General features: G+C 44.8%; 1 protein-coding gene across 3 annotated transcripts in view; it reads left to right on the top strand.

Moving 5' to 3' along the window:
• FASTKD3 (FAST kinase domains 3) overlaps positions 1-19,132 on the top strand; it is a 661,001-nt gene that overhangs the window by 249,214 nt on the left and 392,655 nt on the right. For all 3 annotated transcript variants that reach the window (XM_069613727.1, XM_069613728.1, XM_069613726.1), the window contains exon 3: positions 9,898-9,983. In XM_069613727.1, the coding sequence (XP_069469828.1) occupies positions 9,898-9,983 (86 nt within the window). The remainder of the gene's footprint in view (positions 1-9,897; positions 9,984-19,132) is intronic.

The raw sequence follows: 19,132 nt of genomic DNA, 5'->3' as shown, positions 1-19,132 counted from the left end.
GTCTCTGCAGTCCTGGCGGTCTACCCTGACTATACGTTTCAAGTGCAGAAGAGCACGGCACAATTCACAGCAGTCCAGGCAAGGCTCCAAGTTGCGGGGCTGAAATACATGTTGATATACCCAGCACGACATAAGGTCATGTATAAGCCGTGGTATTTTAGCTCCCGGAAGAAGCACGGACATGGATGGACAGAGAGTATAGGGCTGGGCGCCAAGGAGGGAGAAGATGACTGAGGAAGACGCAAAGAGGGCACCACACAACCTGAGGCGAGAGATATCTAAGGTACTTTGGACTGTACGATTTGCACATTGGAATGTGCCAGCAGAACTGTATAAAGATAGACATCCTGCCCCGGAGGGCTCTTATTAAGGGACACGTACCCGGTGCAGAGGTCCTTGATGCTTGTAAATGGGTGTTTTGTGCATAGGGCGGGGTCTATAGCAGTCAAACTATACAACAGCAAAGAGCAGCTGGTACCCATGGCTACGCCCGCCGCACCCTTCAAGTTTTTTCTTTTATGAGCACTTGTTTTTGTGCCCATCCGTTGTGCACCAGCCCCAGGCTGGATACCTTTTGAGTGGGGGGGATGCGAGAAGCGGACAAGCTGGCGCAAGGGCAACAAAGCTGGGCAGTTGTTTCTAGTTGGGGATGTTGGGGAAGCGAAGGGTAAGAACGGTTGCCTGCAGGTAGAATGAAAGGGAGGAGCAGCACTGCATTTTGTGAAGTGCTAAAAGGGTGGAGGAGGAGGCCAACGGGACTGTTAAGGTGGGGTGGACGATTAGAAGTGAATAGAAGCAAATGGAGGGAGCAGTGAATGTACTTACTCGCTGGATATTGATATGGATAGCGCCCTGGGTACCCTTTAAAGTTACCTACATTAAAACTGACAACGTGGGCATGATGGCGCTGGTGCACGGCCTCTTTGAACAAATAGACACATGTCTAGTCAACATATATGCCCCTAATCACAGCGCTGCCAAGATTTTTCAGACCGTATACCCACGTTTAGGCCCCTAACGGGATAGCAATATGATATGGGGAGGAGATTTCAACTGCATGTTAAACCCAGCCCTAGACCGGTCAGACACCAAATATACTAAACCCGCTCCTCCTGCCAGAACTCTACAGACGCTCCTAGATTCCTTTGCCTTCGAAGATGCTAGGCGAGTGCGCCATCCAGATGCTAGACATTATTCTCACTTTTCTGCGCCACACGCAGTACACCCAAGAATAGATTATTTAATCAAATTACGCAAGCACAGTATGAAGGCAGAGTATTGTCAGTCCACGTCCCACTCGGACTGCAATAGCAATATGCCCCCCCTGGGGGCCCCTATACCTATGTCAAGGCTTAGGAGTGAATCGCTGTGGTGCATAATTTAGGCACTGTGCTGGTACCTTCTGGGAAGCATTGACACTGGTGGTCAGAGGCGTTGCTATAGCAGGGTCTAGAGGGGTCCAAGTAACCCTAAATAAGGAATTAACTTCTGCGGAGGAACAAATGAGGGAATTTTGTCATTACCCAGACTGTAACGAGAAAGCTAGGGAACTCAAGTTGAAATGCACGGAATGCTGGGAGAGACTGGGCAAGCGCAGTTTTTCCAAATACATGGAAAGGCAGCACAGAGAAGGGGACAAACCGGGCCGACTGATAGCCTGGTTATACAAGAATGAGGGACATAGGGGCCCTATACACACTGTAAACTTAGGACAAGGGAATCTATGCTATACTCAGACTAGGGTTAATGAGGCATTCCAGAAATGCTCCAACAATTGTACCAAGAGGGGCCGCCGGTTCCAGGCACTCACCTAATGGATGTGCTGAATGGATTTGTGCTCCCCATATTGACCCAGGAGGAAAGAGATAACCGAGAAGAGCTTTTTACTCTGGAAGATATCGAAAATTACAATTGGGGGTTTGCCGACTGGGAAGACGCCAGAGTCAGATGGACTGCCTGGTGAATTCTATAAAGAATAGGCACAAGAATTGGCCCCCCCATTTGCTTAACAGTTTCAATGATTCTTATGAGGCGGGGGTACTCCCGCTTAGCCTGAGGGAATCTCTTATTATACCCCTACTAAAACCCCATAGAATCCCGACAGAATAAGTCTCCTATAGGCCTCTCTCAATGCTCAACCAGGATAACAATATACTGACGTCCATACTTTTGACCAGAATGAAGAGAGTGATACGCAGGTTAGTGCAGCCGGATCAGACGTGCTATTTTCCAGGCCGAAGTATGGCCTGGGACCTGTGGAAACTACATCATGTGATGGACAGGACGGCATCCTGGGACACCCCGTGCGCCATAGCCACATTGGACGCAGTAAAAGAATTTGATTGTGAGATGGGATTGCCTCTACTCAGCACTGCGTAGATTCGGATTTGGGAAGGTGTACATCAAATGGGTCAAACTGGTGTAAAAGGGATACTTTCAATTATATGAATGACGTTGTATACAACTGGCAGGAGTATTACCACCACCGGAACCTCAACAGAACGAAACCTAGGAATCCAGACTCATCAAACTCTGGTAACGATAGCAGCTCAAGTAGCATAGGTGAACCAACACAACCGGGTACTAAGAGTTCAGTTGTCGACACAGGAAGAATGCCAACACCACACCACCATCTAACGGAGGACTACACCCCCCCGGAACCAACGGTACCAACACCAACTACAGGTTCACCAAGACCAGACGACACTGGGGCTTTTTTAGGCCTACGCGACAAATCAAGAGAAAAACGAGGAGAAGGGCAAGGTTAAACAAAAAAAGCAAAACAAATTAGTGAAAACCTGGTAGTTAATATCTCTAAGAAAACTCTCACCAGTGGCCAACTTGAGATGCTAAACCGCGCACTATCATTCATTCCGACAAATAACAGCACCCTATTTGAGGAGAAAATTTGCCTTTATAGGCTATTAAGGAAACTTGGACTCAAAATATTTTTTGAGTCAGATGAGAATCTGGAAATTCGCCACTCTGAGGGTGAAACACTAGAAATACGTCCAAAGAGTAATTTCGATCCACACATACAGAATTCAATCCTAAATCTCTTTGAGAGCAATGTTATTTCAGATTTGAAACGGATCAATTATCAAATATCAACACCCATCAATGTAAAGAAATGCCAATTAGATCACGTGGAAGCATTGGCAGAAGATGAGGCCCTGACCATAAAACCTGCCGACAAAGGAGGTGCAATTGTTGTCATGGACACGGATGATTACACAAGAAAATGCCTGATGTTACTTTATGAAACCAGTACATATACCAAACTGAATGGGGATCCAATCATGAGAATAAAATCGCTCATTGAAAACATAGTGGAGGAAGCCCTGGAAAATTAATGGATAAGCAATAAAACAAGCGAATTTCTAATTAATCATCATCCTATCACGCCGGTGCTCTACGGACTGCCGAAGATCCACAAAAACCAAAGTGATCCTCCACAAAGACCCATAGTAGCTGGCACTGACGGAATCTTCGATCCATTGTCCATATACATCGACCGGTTACTTCAACCACCCACCCAGGACATCCCAACGTACCTTAAGGATACTACAGACTTTTTAAACTGCATTCAAGAAATTAGAGCATTGAGTTCAGATTGCATACTGTTCAGTATGGATGTGTGCAGTCTGTACACTTCCATCCCACATGAGGAAGGTATTCAAGCAGTGGAATGGTTCTTATTGAATTCACAAGCGACGAAAGGTGACCCGCAATTGATTGTGAAGCTCCCAAGTTTGATACTGAATAATAACTATTTCAGATTTCAAGGAAATTTATATCTCCAAGTCACGGGAACCTCTATGAGGGCAGCAATGGCCCCCGTGTGCGCGGACACCTTCATGTACAGATTCGAACACACATATGTATTGGAAAATGCAGACTGGACAAACAAAATACTAATTTGGAAATGATATATCGATGATATCTTTGGGATTTAGTATCAAATCGCGACCAATGTCTATCACAAGCCAACCAACCTCAATAATTTATTACATTTCTCTAGCTTTCATCCTAAGTCAATGCTGGGTAGTCTACCCCACAGCCAAATTCTGAGATTGAAAAGGATCGTTTCTGATCCAGCTGGACTTGATGTCGAATGCACTAAATTGTTGGACAAGTTTTCAAAGAGGGGTTACCCACACTCCGTTCTAGAGGGAGCAAAGGAGAGATCATCCAGTGTGAGCAAGGAACAACTACTCACACCGAAGATTAAAAACAAAGAAACACCATTACTTTACATCTCGAAGTACTCCCGTCAGAGTTTCCAAGTGGCAAGAGCAATTAAAAAACACTGGGGAATTCTCCATAATGACCCACTACTTGAAAAATTATTTCCGAAGTCCCCAATGATGGCCTTTAAAAGAGGCTAAAACTTGAGAGACAAACTGGTGAGAGCCGAGAAACCCCCTAAAGAGAAACAGATGTTTTTGCAAACAAGAAAGAAGGACACATTCTCATGCTTGGGATGCTCCCATTGTAATAATGTAATTAAGGGCTACAGTGTAACACATCCCCAATTTGGCAAGAAATATAAACTACGGGATTACGCCACCTGCATGTCAACAGGGGCTATTTATGCAATCAAATGCCCATCTGGTAAATTATATGTGGGTCAGACCACAAGAGCAGTGAAAGAAAGGATAACCAAACACAAATCCAACATCAGATGCAAGAACATAAAGTCCCCACTGGCAAGACACTTCACAGAAGACCATCATATAGTACCCCAGTTCAAATTCCAGATTTTGGAGATAGTCAAGAAACCATACAGAGGGGGAGACTATCAATCTATCCTCTCCTGCAGGGAAAAGTTTTGGATACATCTACTAGACACACTAAACCCACAAGGTCTCAATGAAGAGTTGTCCATGAGGTGCTTTATCTGATCTTGTAACAGTTGACTGATTTTTACTCTCTATTGTTATCAATTTGGATGTACATTTTTTCAGTTTTTTGTCACCTCCATGCAAAAGTACAGTTTTGGGGCAATCCTATAAGATAATACCCCATAGACAACTTCCTGCTCTTTTTGGGGGGAGAGTAAACTTAGAAATGTAGTAAATGCCCTATAAGAGACATAATGGATGTAACAGACTGTTTCTCACAGTGGAACAATTGTTAATACATAAGCAGTCTGGGGTGTGTTTACCGGCCCACTGTTAATAATGTTGTATCTATCAGCAGTTTACAGATTCCTTTTATGCATTTCCGTGAACATATAGTGTTGATGAAACTTTGTTAGGATGATCTCTACTGTGGCCAAAGTGCGTTGCTCATACACGTGCAACAAGGTAATTACATACTATTTCCCCTAGCTCCTTCACTAACCATAGCCACTTTTAATAACATACACGGTCATAATCCCTTTTCTTTCATCACCTCTACGTTATTTTAAATAACACTTGTTGCAATCATAGATATCTGCAGGTAGATGTAAGTTTATTAATTAGCATTATAGATATCCAAGATGGCGGTCACATACACACCATTTAGTTAGCCCTTTACACGGAGGGATCCTCAACAGTCTGCTTTCTATGTTGTTTATCACGCATACAGACAGAGATGGTCTGCCGACAACTGTGAGGGTTGCCAGGGAGACGAGTAAACCCACCGCAGAGCGGACGAGGTCTGCATCCACCTATTTGGAACCCTCGGGTATTAACACATAGAAGAAGTAGCTTGTTTCTGCACGCGAAAGTGGATTGATTAATTCACACTACAGAGGTAAGCAGGAGCGAGGAAATACTGTTCATTTCAATGCAAGCACAGTCCAAATAGGATCCTTAAGCCGTATAGCTCACTCCGCGATTTATTTTACGTCTATCTCTTAAACAGAATATCAGTCTTTTCTGTGTTAACATTGCCTGGCACGCCAGGACATCCGAGCAAGACGAGGCACAATCCTCTTACTCCCTCGAAAACTTTCGACCTGAGAGGTAAGCCACTTTACTTGTTATGGCGATTTCTTCCCAACCTAAAAGTAAACTTTTGCTTTGCACTTTTTCTAGCCTGTCATGTGTATATACTCATTGACGCCCCATGTAAAATCATACGATCAGCTTCTATTCAACACGCACCTTTGAGAGTTGTTAATAGCTACTATACCCCAGGGATTATGACCATGCTGGTCACTGCTACATTTCCTACTTTTTATTTTAGGTTCTCCACACTGAGGAGAGGAACATTTTTCATACCGGTGTGTGAAGAATAGGAACACACCATTTCACCCTTTTCAGGGGAAGACACAAACTTCACCCACTCCACATTTAAGGTATGCCTATTCTAAATGGTATGATGGAGTGTTTCATTATTCTAAAACAATTTGAAATTGGAATTGATCGCTCTTGGGGCATGTAGTGAGCACATTGATGCACACTGTTATGTTATGTTATTTTTATCTTATACCGCGCCAAAGCCCGTAGGCATCCAGGCGCCGACAGACAGACACTGGCTACAGTATAGGCTTCTAAACTCAGGAGAGATTTGATTAGCATACTAGTTTGTCTTTGGAATTTTGCTCAGAATGAAACATTCATACATTTATGTTTAATTGTCAATGTTATGTAGAAATTCAACACACCTTGGTAGAGGCATTATGTTCATGTGAAGTTCACAGGATTGAAGTTCATAGGATTGAAACAGTTTTAATTTATTTTATGGTTTTCAGTTTAACCCACTTGGCTCAAGAAGAAGGGAGCTTATCCTGAAACGCGTCAGCCACCATTTAATTGTATACATAGACTATCATTGCTTATCATTTTGTTGACAGCTAACTTGGCTTTTTCAGTTTAAACTTGAATGATGAACTAATTGTGACTAGAAATTAAAACCTATTTGGTTTTTTTTTAACGAAACAAATGAATGATTATTCTCATTATTCATATAATATATATACTATTGAATAATAATAACCAGCATACTTGACTTTGATGAACCATCTGTTGATGGATTTAAAATAAGAGTGCAGGGGACGGGAGGGCACCTACCTTTGGATCCTCGTTTCTTTTCCTACATACAAGTTATAGTGATCCTGTGCCAGGGTCACTTTTCCTCCCCCGCACCTGAAAAGAATATCAAAATAACCATACAATATTGAGAAAGTTGATTTTACATTTAAAATATTAGGTAGTGTGCCTACTAATCCCTTTCTTCAAACTGGTGTATACCAGACCGATGGCTAGGGTTACAATAGGGTAGATGTATCTTGGGGGGTGTGGGAACTAGGGAAAGACACAAGGCAAGGCTGCCCTTTATCACCGCTGCTTTATGTCCTTGCCATGGAGCAGATTGCTCAGTATCTCAGGACAGAATACAGGGAAGCCGGTATTGAAATAGATGGGGCCAGGCACTTGATATCCTTGTACACAGAAAACACTTTACTATATATTCAGAATCCGGAGGATCATTTGGAACTGCTGCTAGAAACTATAGCTCTTTTTGAGAAACTCTCAGGGATCACCATAAGCATGGACAAATCGGCATTATTCCAGATAGCAGGACTGTGTAAGGTAGAGCGAGGGGTGCTGCCAGTGCTGGCCCTGCAGTGGAAAGAGCTCAAGTATCTGGAGGTTAATGTGCCTTGGGTTAAAGTGGCAAATGGGTTTAAGAAAGGGGGAGTGTAGAACCGGTTGTGTTTTCCCTGGGTGCATGTTTGCTGGGATGTTTTCCACACTTCAAAGGCCGAGTTGAAGTAACTGGCATGCATTCTGGCTAAACACAGAATTGCTATGGCATGGAAATCGTTTAAAGGCCCGTGAATGGAGGAATGGTGGAGGGACTTGCACAGGTGGGGAGGTGCGGAGACCGTGGCATGGAAAGGGACAGTGCAGCGACATTGTGGGGAAGCACCTGGAGAAATCAGTGAATGGGAAGCCCTAGTACAAAACCTTTTTGCTAAGGCACCCAATGAAGAAGTGGAAATGGATAGACCCTAGTGTGACCGTATGTTGCTCCCACTTGACGAAATGCAGAGTGGTTGTGGTATGAGTGGGAATGCAGGCAAGCCAGGGGGGTGGGAGAATGCGGGAGGAAGTGTGGGGTTGGGCTGGGAGTAGGGTTTTTTGACATGCTTAGTAGAAAAGGCTGGTGATATGGTGTATAATAATGGTGTATTACGTTTCCGTTTGTGCTCCTTTTTGGAAAAATCAGTAAAACCTAGTCTTTTGTTTGTATCAATGGAGCATTATTCATGCCTCCTTGGCGCCACCTCTTCTAAGTACTACCTAAACTTGGAAAAGGAGTAGTTCACATCACTCCTTCAATCTTCCTCTTCTCAGCACTTTTGGGAGATGACTTATCACTCTGTATGTTCCTCCTTGTCTTGGTAATATTAAGTCTTAAATGAGGAGAGGCGGGAATATTGCAGTAACCAACAGTAGTGCTTTCATTTTGGTTCATGGAGGACTTCAAGGATTTCATCGTCTCAAACCCAAGGGGTTAGGGAATTCTATCACAAAACAGGAGTTGTTCTCCCCATGAGGGGAGTCTCTCCCAGCGAGGTCTCGCTTCCCGCCACCCGTAGGGTTGTTGTGTAGCAGGCTCACCTCCATAGGTTCACTGGTAAGTGCTCCCCTCTGGTGAGAAGTGATGCGATCCTGTGAATAGTCACAATGTGTAATTAGTTGGTTTACGCAAAGTTCCCAGTGCAACTAGTTTCTAGGCATGCCCCCGAGCAACCTGATCACTATTGTTGGCATGGCATAAATTTAAAACACATTTTTAATAGACTGCCATGTGTGTTTTTTTTCCTTCAGAAACACAGATCTGTGTTTTGCTTCCATGATCAGGCTGACCAATAATGTTACCCCTTCTTTTTTTTGTTTGTTTTGTTTAACCAAACTTACTCTACTTTTTCCTTTCACAATTGATGTCCCTCTACATAGTCATGAAAGAAAAGAAGGGGGACCATTATAGTCCAGTTCTTTAAATTATGCACATTGCAAAAAAGTATGTTAGGAGAGTGCAAACTTTGCACTCACCAGTAGCTAGTGATATTTGACTCTTGGCAAGTAAGAAATGGTGTGCTTTTGTTTATGTATATAATTGAGATGGCGAGTGACTTTTGTATGGCTGGCTTGTAGCTTGCAACTATCATAGGGTGACCAGATGTCCTGGTCCCGGAATAAGGCCCCCCCCCCATTCCGAGGGTGTGGATAAAAGGGAATGTTACTAGTATTAAACGAGTGAATATTGATGGTGGGCAACAATTACAAAGCAAGCACACATCAGAATAATTAGCATGTTACATTTCGTTTCTCTGACATCCCACGCTGGGCTTGAACCCGCAACCTTTCAGCAGCCACCATACGCATTACCACTTTGAGCCACACAGACTGGGAAATCAAACAGATTTCAAAGCATGTAATATGAATCATAGCAAACGCTCCTTTGTTAATGAGACGTTTACATTAAAAATCAACACTGCACGGTTTATTGCAGGGTAGCAGTTCAGTCCTGGAAAAATGACGCGCACATAGGGGAAGAAGGGGGGCTGCCATGGTAGTCCTTTTATGTTTCTGGCCGTCCCAGTTTTTTATTTTGCAAATCTGGTCACCCTAAACTATCAGCACCTGACTTTATTGTAAATTCCATAGCGCACCCATGGGGGCTTGTTAATCTTGCCTAACTTCACACAGCTAAGAGAATCGCAACTAGAAATATGATTAAGATGCATATTTTTGGGAAACCCAAATGGCCAAAAAGCGAAATTCCATATGTGTATATTTGTGTGGCAACAGTTGAAGTCAAATTGGCTCCAGGTAGTATTAGCCTTTCACCACTCACCCTTCGCTCCTTACACCCACTTAACTTGGTAGACTTCAAGGCAAGCAGTACAATTATGTTTCTGTTATATCTTTGACCTTTTTCCTCTCGTTTCAGCTCAAGATGGTAGTTTGGATAGGTCTGTTCTCTCACAGCTGACCCAGTTGTATTTAACTGTGACCTTGGAGTGTCCTTTTTATGAGGTATGGTAAAAGTTGATATATGTGAACATTGAGTTTGTCGTCCAAATTAACATGATTATTCCATGTGAAACTTGTAGATGCAGAAGGGTATGTCGGGATGTGCATTTGCTATGTTTAATGTTATGTAAACACATTAATGTGCTCTAGCGCTCGGAAGTTAGTTAACTACGTTTATTGCTTTTTTGCCTACGTGTTTCTGTCTATGTATTGGATTAAGCACTCCTAGATGACACGTTGTCAAAGTTCTTCAAATATTTTACATCGGGAAAGGTCACATTTCGGTCTCCCTTATCGGATTCTGCGATAACGATTGCTCTAAAATAGCTACTGAACAAAGTAAGCAAACTTTTTCCTAAACAGAACTTAAGAAAATAGTAAATAGTTTTACATTGCTAATGCCCACTCATTTGCTGCCGTTGACTGAACTCTCTAGGTGTGATCAGTTCTTAATTGAGTAACTAGTGCTAAATTAAAAATATATATTGAAAGCCAAAAATGAAACCGTTTGATAAAAGATGCGACCAGCAAATCGGGACAGGAAGAAGTCGTGGTTGAAAGGGAGAAACTGAGTGGGGGTGTTCCCCTTTCTCCAGCATGGGTTCTGGCATGGATTCACATGCTCATGAATATTCCCCCGTCGTCAGGCTGGGAATCCTTGGTAAAGAAAAAATCTGTATCAGTTTCGTTTCTGATCTGTCTTTCTTAGTAGTAACCAATCACTGGTCTCTGGGTCATACTGCCCCAGCCAATGACTGCCCTCTCCCTAAGCCCCGGCCTTGGCAGCCATCCTCAGATTTTTACCGCACGTTCAAGTGTTGGGAGTCCTCGTGCTATAGCTCTCGAGCTTTTGCTGCGTTTTGTGTTTTTTCAAAGAGTTTTATCTCATTTTTTCGGTCAATCAAGCCTCAAGCTCCACCGTTTCTACTTCCGATCAACGGGGATCCGTTTCGGAATTTTCTACGCCCCTCAAGGGTGAAGTTTTCGTCGAGTTGGATGATTCCAGAAGATCCGAGGCCTACCTCGTGGACATGGCCTAGGACAATGGAAGCTCGACACCCGGATCCAAGCTGTTTTGGAACTGCCCTGGATGCGGATTACAGAATGTTTTCAAGAAGGATGAGCATTCGAGATGTCTCTACTGCCTTCTCGAAGACAAGACGCACGTGGAAAAGGACTGTGCGTTTTGCAAGAACCTGTCGGAACGAACTATGAGGGATCGTCAGACCCGCCTCGCCAGCTGGCTGGAGAAAGGCTCAGCAGGTGAGAAGAAGTAGTCCGAGCGGTCTTCTAAGTCCTGTGAGGGCGCCCCGGCGACGGGGGCCCAACAGAAGGCAAAGCACCACGAGTCCGCGGGCACCGGGAGCACCGAACGGTCGGGCTCCTCGGCTGCCAGGCAGGGCGCACTCTCACCGACGCCATCAACCACGAGCCAACGCTCTGACTCGGGGAAGAGAAAATCCAAGAACCCGGCTAAGCTTCTGGAGAGGCCCCGGTCGATCTCGAAGGGATCAGCCGAGGCAGAGCGAGGCGGTGACCCCTCCCCCAAGGTGAATCCCTCAAGCGCGCCCAAGGAGGTGAAGGCCTCTATTGAGGGAGTTGCGGCGGCCCTGGCTAAGCCTGTGGAGGCTAACCCAGTGGAGGCAACCTCTGGGCTCAGAGTTTCCCTGCCACCACGGAGGGAATCCTCTTTTCAGCCCATCGATAAGACCCCTGTGAAGACCCCGGTGGAAAAAGGGGGGGGCGGTGGCCATCACAGACATGGATACAGCCTCTGAGGAGGAGCTGGTTGAAGTCGTGAAGGGCGTCAAGAGGTTCGAGGAGGTCCGGTCCCACGGGGGGGAACCCAGAGGAGGCAGATGAAGAGAGAGACAGTGGCACCGACGAGACTCCCGTGGAGGAGGAGCAACCGTAACACTCGTCGCAGCCAGTGCCCAAGCCGCAGGACAACTCGGTGGCCATTTTGATGGCAATCCAAACCTTATGCACGAAGATAAGGACGAGATTGCCCCTCACCCCAACGGACGATCCGACAGAAACGGTCCCGCCGGGAAGCCCTCCAAACAAGCAGAGGAGAGTTCATCCCCCCCGCCGTTCCAGCCCTTGCGGCCTGCTCAGCCTTCACCTCCTTCCCCTGAGCCTAGGGATGACACGGGAACGGAGACGGCCACGACGGGGACGGATGATGACGGGAGGGGCCTTCCATCACCACTCCCTCAGGCCTCCCGGTCCGACGAATTGGCTCCTTCCACGCCATGATTGCCAGAGCATCCAAGCTTTTTCAGCTCTGCCCGGAGACACAGAAGAAGGAAGGGTTCCTCTATTAGCGGCGCGAGGCCAAGAGGAAGACTGTCCTTGCAGTACCATTGAAAGGGGCCCCTAGGGATCCCTCGCGTTATGGAAACAAGGCAAGTCACCACACACGATAGATACGCCAGACACGAGGTTGTATTCCCAAAGATAGGGTTTATTGCAAAGCAAATAGTCTCAGTTGGCCAACTCGGTCTCACACCCCGCATCATGCATCTTTAGACCCTGAGGGACGCAAGAGAGCGAATTACGTACATCAGTTACATATATACAAAATGCATATCATGCAATCAGCTGTGACATGTTTAACACCCCCCTTTATTGGGTTTTTTTGAACTCGGTTTGATGATGGACAATTTCGACGAATATGACACCTTGAAATATCTATTCTAGCAACAATATGCAACCTTGCAAGTGTGGAGACATCTTTTCTTTGTTGAACACAACACAGTGCTTCTGTTCTTGTAAGCGAGCTACATACGGGGGAAGAGTCACATTCCAGACCTTGCTATCTATGAGGTGCTATTCGTGTCCTGGGAGCCGACACGCTCTACAGGGCCCGGAAAAGGGGGGCCGTAAGAAGAGCATAATTCAAGCCTTTAGCTGCTTTATTCTAACATATACTACCATATAACGAGACTGGCTGGCAGCTGTGAAATGATTAAATGCCCTTCGGCTCTCCTTCAAGGCTACATTCGGGAGGGAGCCGGGCATTCCTCTCCGGAGCTGCCTACGTTGTGTTTCAACGAACTCTTATTAGCCTCGCAGCCTTGTCCTTTCACGTTCAGACAACAATGTTAACAGTCGAGCAGAGTAAGCAGAAATGTGCTGCGAAGCAGTTTGAACAGAAAGCAATGAGGAATCGTTAGAAAACAAAATGGCGATCCTTGTTACATCAAAATGGCTGCTCATTGGTCAAACTCTGAAACCTATATTTCTATCGTTATGTACATGAGACGGCTGGCCTTCGGCCACCAAAATACGTTTGCCGTCAATCATGAGGTGTCCATTTTTCTAGACCGACAAACCCTCCATTTGGCCGTATGCCAGACGTCTCATTCATTCATTGTATCCTCCTCTGATGACGATAAGTCTGAAGTACCTATGTCTGAATTTTGCATGCTATTATAAGCATCATCATCGTCATTAATATCTATACCCATTCATTCTTTCACTGTTTTCATTTCATTTGTGTCTGTCATCCTGGCCATAAGTTTGTTTTCTTTTTGTTATCTTATGCATACATCCCTTAGTACATGCCTCAGTTATCTCAGTGCAAACTATCGATAGGCAGTGTATTCAACAACAGCACGTTATGAATATGCCAAACACTACTACTAATATCGCAATCAACTTCCATCCCTAAGAACGCAGAATTCCCCAAAACCAGGACCCTATTCCCCAGCCCCGTTCTCCAGTAGGGAGTTCGGAGCTTAGGACATGCATTTTTTTATTGCTCCAAAAATCGTAGGGGAGTAGTCATCTATGAATACGCAGCACGCTGATCCCACAATCTTGCAAATTCCCCCACGATCAACCAGGATTACATCGAGAGCCATTCTATTTTGCAGCATCATTAACCTAATTCCTTTTTCTTCCAACGTCATGTTAAATAGTATATCTGTTGTTGTGTTTATCGTATCCTTTAGTATTCTGGACAGCTACCTTATGTTATAGGAGTTCACTATCTGGGACAAGAATGATATGAATGATTTTGCTACGTCCTTTGCTATCAAGACACCTTCGCTACTCCTTCGGTTTCTAGATCTTGATAGCCTGGCCATGTCTGCTGTTTCTAAGAGGAACACTCCCGGGAACAGTAGACCTAGGTAACATGTACCTCCCCAGTTTCTGGGCAACCAAGGATATGCTTTTTCTCCACAAATAAAATAAACAGGATCTCCCACATATACTGGTTCTATTTCCCATTTTAGTACCGCTATATTCATGCATCCAGTAAATGTTCCTACTGAATAGGAGCCTTTCTTTTTTAGACAAAAAGGGACAGTTCTCAGGTTGTAATTCACTGTGTAAGAAGGGGGGGATTGCATCTTTGTTCCCGTCTGTCCTTAAACGAAACGTCATCACAGATGTTTTAACTAGCAGAGACAATCTATCTGGTCTATTTTGTTGTGTTATTTTTCACGTACTTTTAGGCGTTGGTTCTGGGATCATCACTTGCGCTTTATGGAATATGGAACAACCCACAGGCCTCATAATTATTTCCTCAAACTTATTCATGTTTGTTCTATCTAATTGACCCGTACTACTCCTTATTCCACTTCCCATAAAACATTGCACTTAAAGATGCACTGCATGCAGAACTTACTGGTAATGGTTGTACATACCAGCCTATTCCTTTCCCTGCATGCCGCTGTAAATGGGCACATACCCAACACTTTTCTTTAGAATTGCATGCGTCATGTTCATGATGAGTAATAGCGTATTGTTCCCATACCCTTCTCTGTGTCTCTCTTCCATTGGGGACAAGGTATAAGCAATCACCTGAACCGGACTTTCGGTAGTGGACATATTAACTATTGGTAAGAACATTCCCAATGGGTGTATAGACTCCACATACCATAACACAAAGGCTGTCTTTATTGGTGCTACCACATTCATGAAGCACATGATTATTGTCAAAGCCAGCATACCATTTTTTTTACCATGCGCTTTCCCTAAGTTTACAGTCTTTATAACTAACTCCTTCTCAGCAGTGGTGCAGGAGGAGGCTGAAACCGGTCCCGACATTGTTCTCACCGTCCTCCTTCTTCCTGACAAAGTTCGTCGTGGATATCTCTCTTCGTCACACTTGTCCGGATGTCAATAAGTTCAAAGGAATTGTCAACAGTTTAGTCTGCCAGCCTTTTGCAGCCTGGATTGCTTATTCGTTCTAGGCAAGATCGCTTGTCCCCTCTCACACTGCTCAGAGTACTTCTGAACAGTTCTCTATTGCCTTTATACCATGTGCACCCAGCTTGTCCACTCCGGTTCAAGACACATGTACTTTTTATGATCGCACTGAGGAGCCGCGAGTCTTGAATTGTCCGTCTTGCACAACTCTCACGCTTCTCTCCTCTACACCTCTAGTTCCTTCTCTGTCCATGAGCAGAACCAGAGGTTAGCATAAACACCAAAGAACTGTGGATCACTCTGTCTTTCGAGGCCGCAAATCATATCGCCTCACTCCTGGTATTGTGTGATCCGTGAACAGTGCCGGTGCACTTCCAGATTCAGGCTCAGTCGGCCTGTGGCGCAATGGCAAGTGCTGGTGGGCGCCAAAGGGGTACACGTTTAGTGTCTGCCGTTATTTGCAATGCAGATTTCGTGTCGGCCAACAGTGATGTAGGTTCTGCTGGGCAACGTTGGGGCACTCTTTGCCCTTCCCCCTTTTTGGAAATCTTTTCAGGCTTTGTTTCGAGTTTCACTTCTCGCTCGGACACATTTAGCGGTAGTGGACTGGCAGCAGTTTCTTTAGTTTCTGGGACCGCTGTCTCTTTCCGGTCGTCCGGATTGGGCAAGTCTTTCAGTGAAGATGGGATCTTTTTGGCATGGGTGGCATGGATCTACGCCTTCCTCCCATCCACCCCTATTGCCGTCTGCATTGCCAGAAGCACTTGATATAGGGGCCGCGCCACCTGGGTGCTAACGATGATTTTCTCTCAAAGTTCTTAAGCAGCACCCAGTCTACTGGCTCCAGCGCGTGCCCCGGACCAGTATATCTTACGGTTAGAGCCTCCTGCACCTGCTGATGAATCAAACGCAATTTCTGCATTAAAAGGCCACAATAAGTGCTAAGTACAGGATGCTCCACTTCACTCAGTCGCTTTGGCTGAGGTTCGCACCAAACATTCGCCGGCCTCCCCATCACAATCTCATACGGGGGGAGCCCAGTTCTAGCCTGTACAGACGTATGCGTGCACAATAGCACTATTGGTAATGCATCCACCCAACTCAACTTGCTCCCTGAACATATCTTGCTATTTTTTGACTTGAGGATTCAGTTGTGCCTCTCAACAAGACCGGCCGAACTCGGATGCCGCGAACTATATCTCTTATCAATCTGAAGACCTGCACATATCTGTAATACCACTGCGCCCACAAAATGTGGACCGTTATCTGACCATATCACACAGGGCAAGCCAAAACGGGAAACGTATTCTTTAAGCATTACTTTTGCCGTACTCCTTGCTGTGCAGTCTTTTAAGGGATATGCCTCCACCCACTTGCTGAATGCACAGATCACAACTAAGACATATTTCAAGTTTTGGCACCTCTCCATCTCTATGAAATCAAAATGGATTACCTCAAAAGGCATAGAGGGCAGGCCAAAACTGCCTATTGGAGTCACTGTTCCCTTTCCTACATTGTGTTGTAAACACGTAATGCAGTTCTGCACCAACCTCTCTGCATTCTTCTTTATGTTTACATTACCGTAGATAGGTGCTGTATTATTTTCTTGGCACAGATGTGGGTAGGGCTGTGAGCCATTGTGACCATTGCAGTTACATAGGAATTTGGCAACATCCAATTTTTAGTTCCCTTGTCCACCCAACAACCCTCTAAATCTAATTTAGCAGAGCCCTCTGCCCACCCTTGTATCTCATCGGCCGTGGCTTCGGCCTGCATTTCTTTGACAGTGGCAATTATATCTTCTATCATACAGGGTACTTCCTCAGTCTGGACTGTGATCATTTTATTATTCAAATCAGTGGCAGTTTGTTTCGCAATTCTGTCTGCAAATGCGTTTCCCTCTCCTACTTTGCATGTTATTTTTTTATGTGCCTTGCATTTCACTATTGCTAGGCGCTTTGGAAACGTGAGTGCAGACAGCAATCGTACAATCAAAGGGCCATGTTGAATTCTGGCCCCATGCGATGTCAAGAAACCCCTCTCAGCCCAGAATCGACCAAAGTTATGAACCACCCCAAAAGCATACTGACTATCAGTATAGATATTCACGTTCAAATTTTCAGAAATCTCACAGGCTCTGGTCAATGCTATTATTTCTGCGGCTTGTGCCGAGTTGTAGGGGATTCTTTTGCTTTCTACAACGCTCTCTAGGGTAGTGATAGAGTAAGCGGCAGTTGACGTGCCATCAGGTAGTTTAAAACAAGAGCCGTCACAAAATAACTCCATCTGGCTCCTTTTGTGGGGTGTCACTTAAATCAACTCTCCCCTTCGTTTCTTCATCAGTGACCATTAAGCAAACATGGGGTGGTGATTCGTTGTCACCAATTTCTTCTGTGGGCAGTGGCATTAATTCTGCAGGATTCAAAGCGCTACACCTCATAATTTGGATATGGGGCGCGAATAAGATAATTTCATATCTTGTTAGTCTAGCAGAGGTGAGGTGTTGCATCTGTGTCCTATTTAATAGGACATTATGGCATGTGGCACCATCAGAATTAAAGTAGGCCCCAATACCATCCCTTCCGTTTGTTTCACCGACTCAGCAGCCCCCGCGACTGATCGCAAACATTGTGGTAGTACGCGCGCTACAGGGTCCAGCGCAGAAGAAAAATAGCCGCACGGCCTATTTCTTCCACCTTGTTCCTGTGTCAAAACAGCCAATGCACATCCTTCCTTCTCGCATACAAACAATCTAAAAACTTTTTCATAATTTGGTGTGCCCAAAACTGGAGCAGAACAGAATGCAGTTTTCAATTGATCAAATGCTCTCTGACATTCTTCATTCCACTGCAAAGGTATCACCGCATCCTTCTTAGTTAATAGCACCATCGGCTTTACAATCAACGCAAAATTACCGATCCACTGCCGGCAATAAGAAGCCATGCCTATTATGGCTCTGACTCCTTTCTGTGTCTTTGGAATAGGCATACAAGAAATACTTTCTATGCGTTCTGGCGTTAGCCTTCTCCCTTCTTTCGAAAGTAGGTAGCCCAAATAAGCTACCTCCTTTCGATTATATTGAAACTTCTTCAAACTAGCTTTATGGCCATGTGCCGCTAGATGTGACAGTAGTAATACGGTGCTCTTTTTACAAATCTCTTCTGTATCATCAGCGATCAACAGATCATTTATGTATTGCAATAGTACACACCCCACTGGTAATTCTAGCATGTCTAGCTGCTCCTTTAACGCTCTACTGTAAATACTCGGACTTTCTGTATTTCCTTGTGGAATGCGCGTGAATGTAAATGATCGTCCCCCTAATGTGAACACGAACAAATATCTACTGTCCTTGTCCACCGGAATGCTAAAGAAATCATTTTTTAGATCAATTACAATAAAGTATTCTGCTGAGGCCGGTATCATTGTCAATATTGTAGTGACGTCTGGGACCAAAGGAAATTGTGGATCTACTACTTTGTTTAGCGCGCGCAAATCAATTATGAAATGATATGGTACTTCATTGCCTCCTTTCTTATACACTGGAAGAATCGGGCTGTTACATGTATGCCTGTAATTTCTTCAATTACCCCTAATTTTACCAAATCTGAAACAATACTTTTCAATCCTCTCTCTCTGTTAGCTGAAATTTTATAATGGGGGAATTCGCGGCAGTGTAACTCCTTCTTTCAAAATGATCCTCACTGGCTCTATCTTCAAGCATCCTACATCGTTATCATGCATCGCCCATATACAGATTGGCACTTTTCTTAACTCTCCTGTCAAAGTTTCAGACATGCATTCTGACACAGGGGCATCTTGTGGCCAAATCGTCAAACACCCTGTCTGACGTGCAATGTATAATCGCACCTAGCTTTTTCAAAAAGCTCAATCCCAACATGTTCTCCCCACAATTTTCTGTTAGGAGAAAGGGACAATGTTCAGTGAATGGTCCTATGGTAACTGGGACTCGTTGGGACACTGGGTTT

The sequence above is a fragment of the Ambystoma mexicanum genome, chromosome 5p (genome assembly GCF_040938575.1).
Source record: "Ambystoma mexicanum isolate Mex_15411 chromosome 5p, UKY_AmexF1_1, whole genome shotgun sequence".
Lineage (NCBI taxonomy): Eukaryota > Metazoa > Chordata > Amphibia > Caudata > Ambystomatidae > Ambystoma > Ambystoma mexicanum.
The sequence above is the reverse complement of the archived record's forward strand: the minus strand, read 5'-3'. Positions and strand labels throughout refer to the sequence as shown.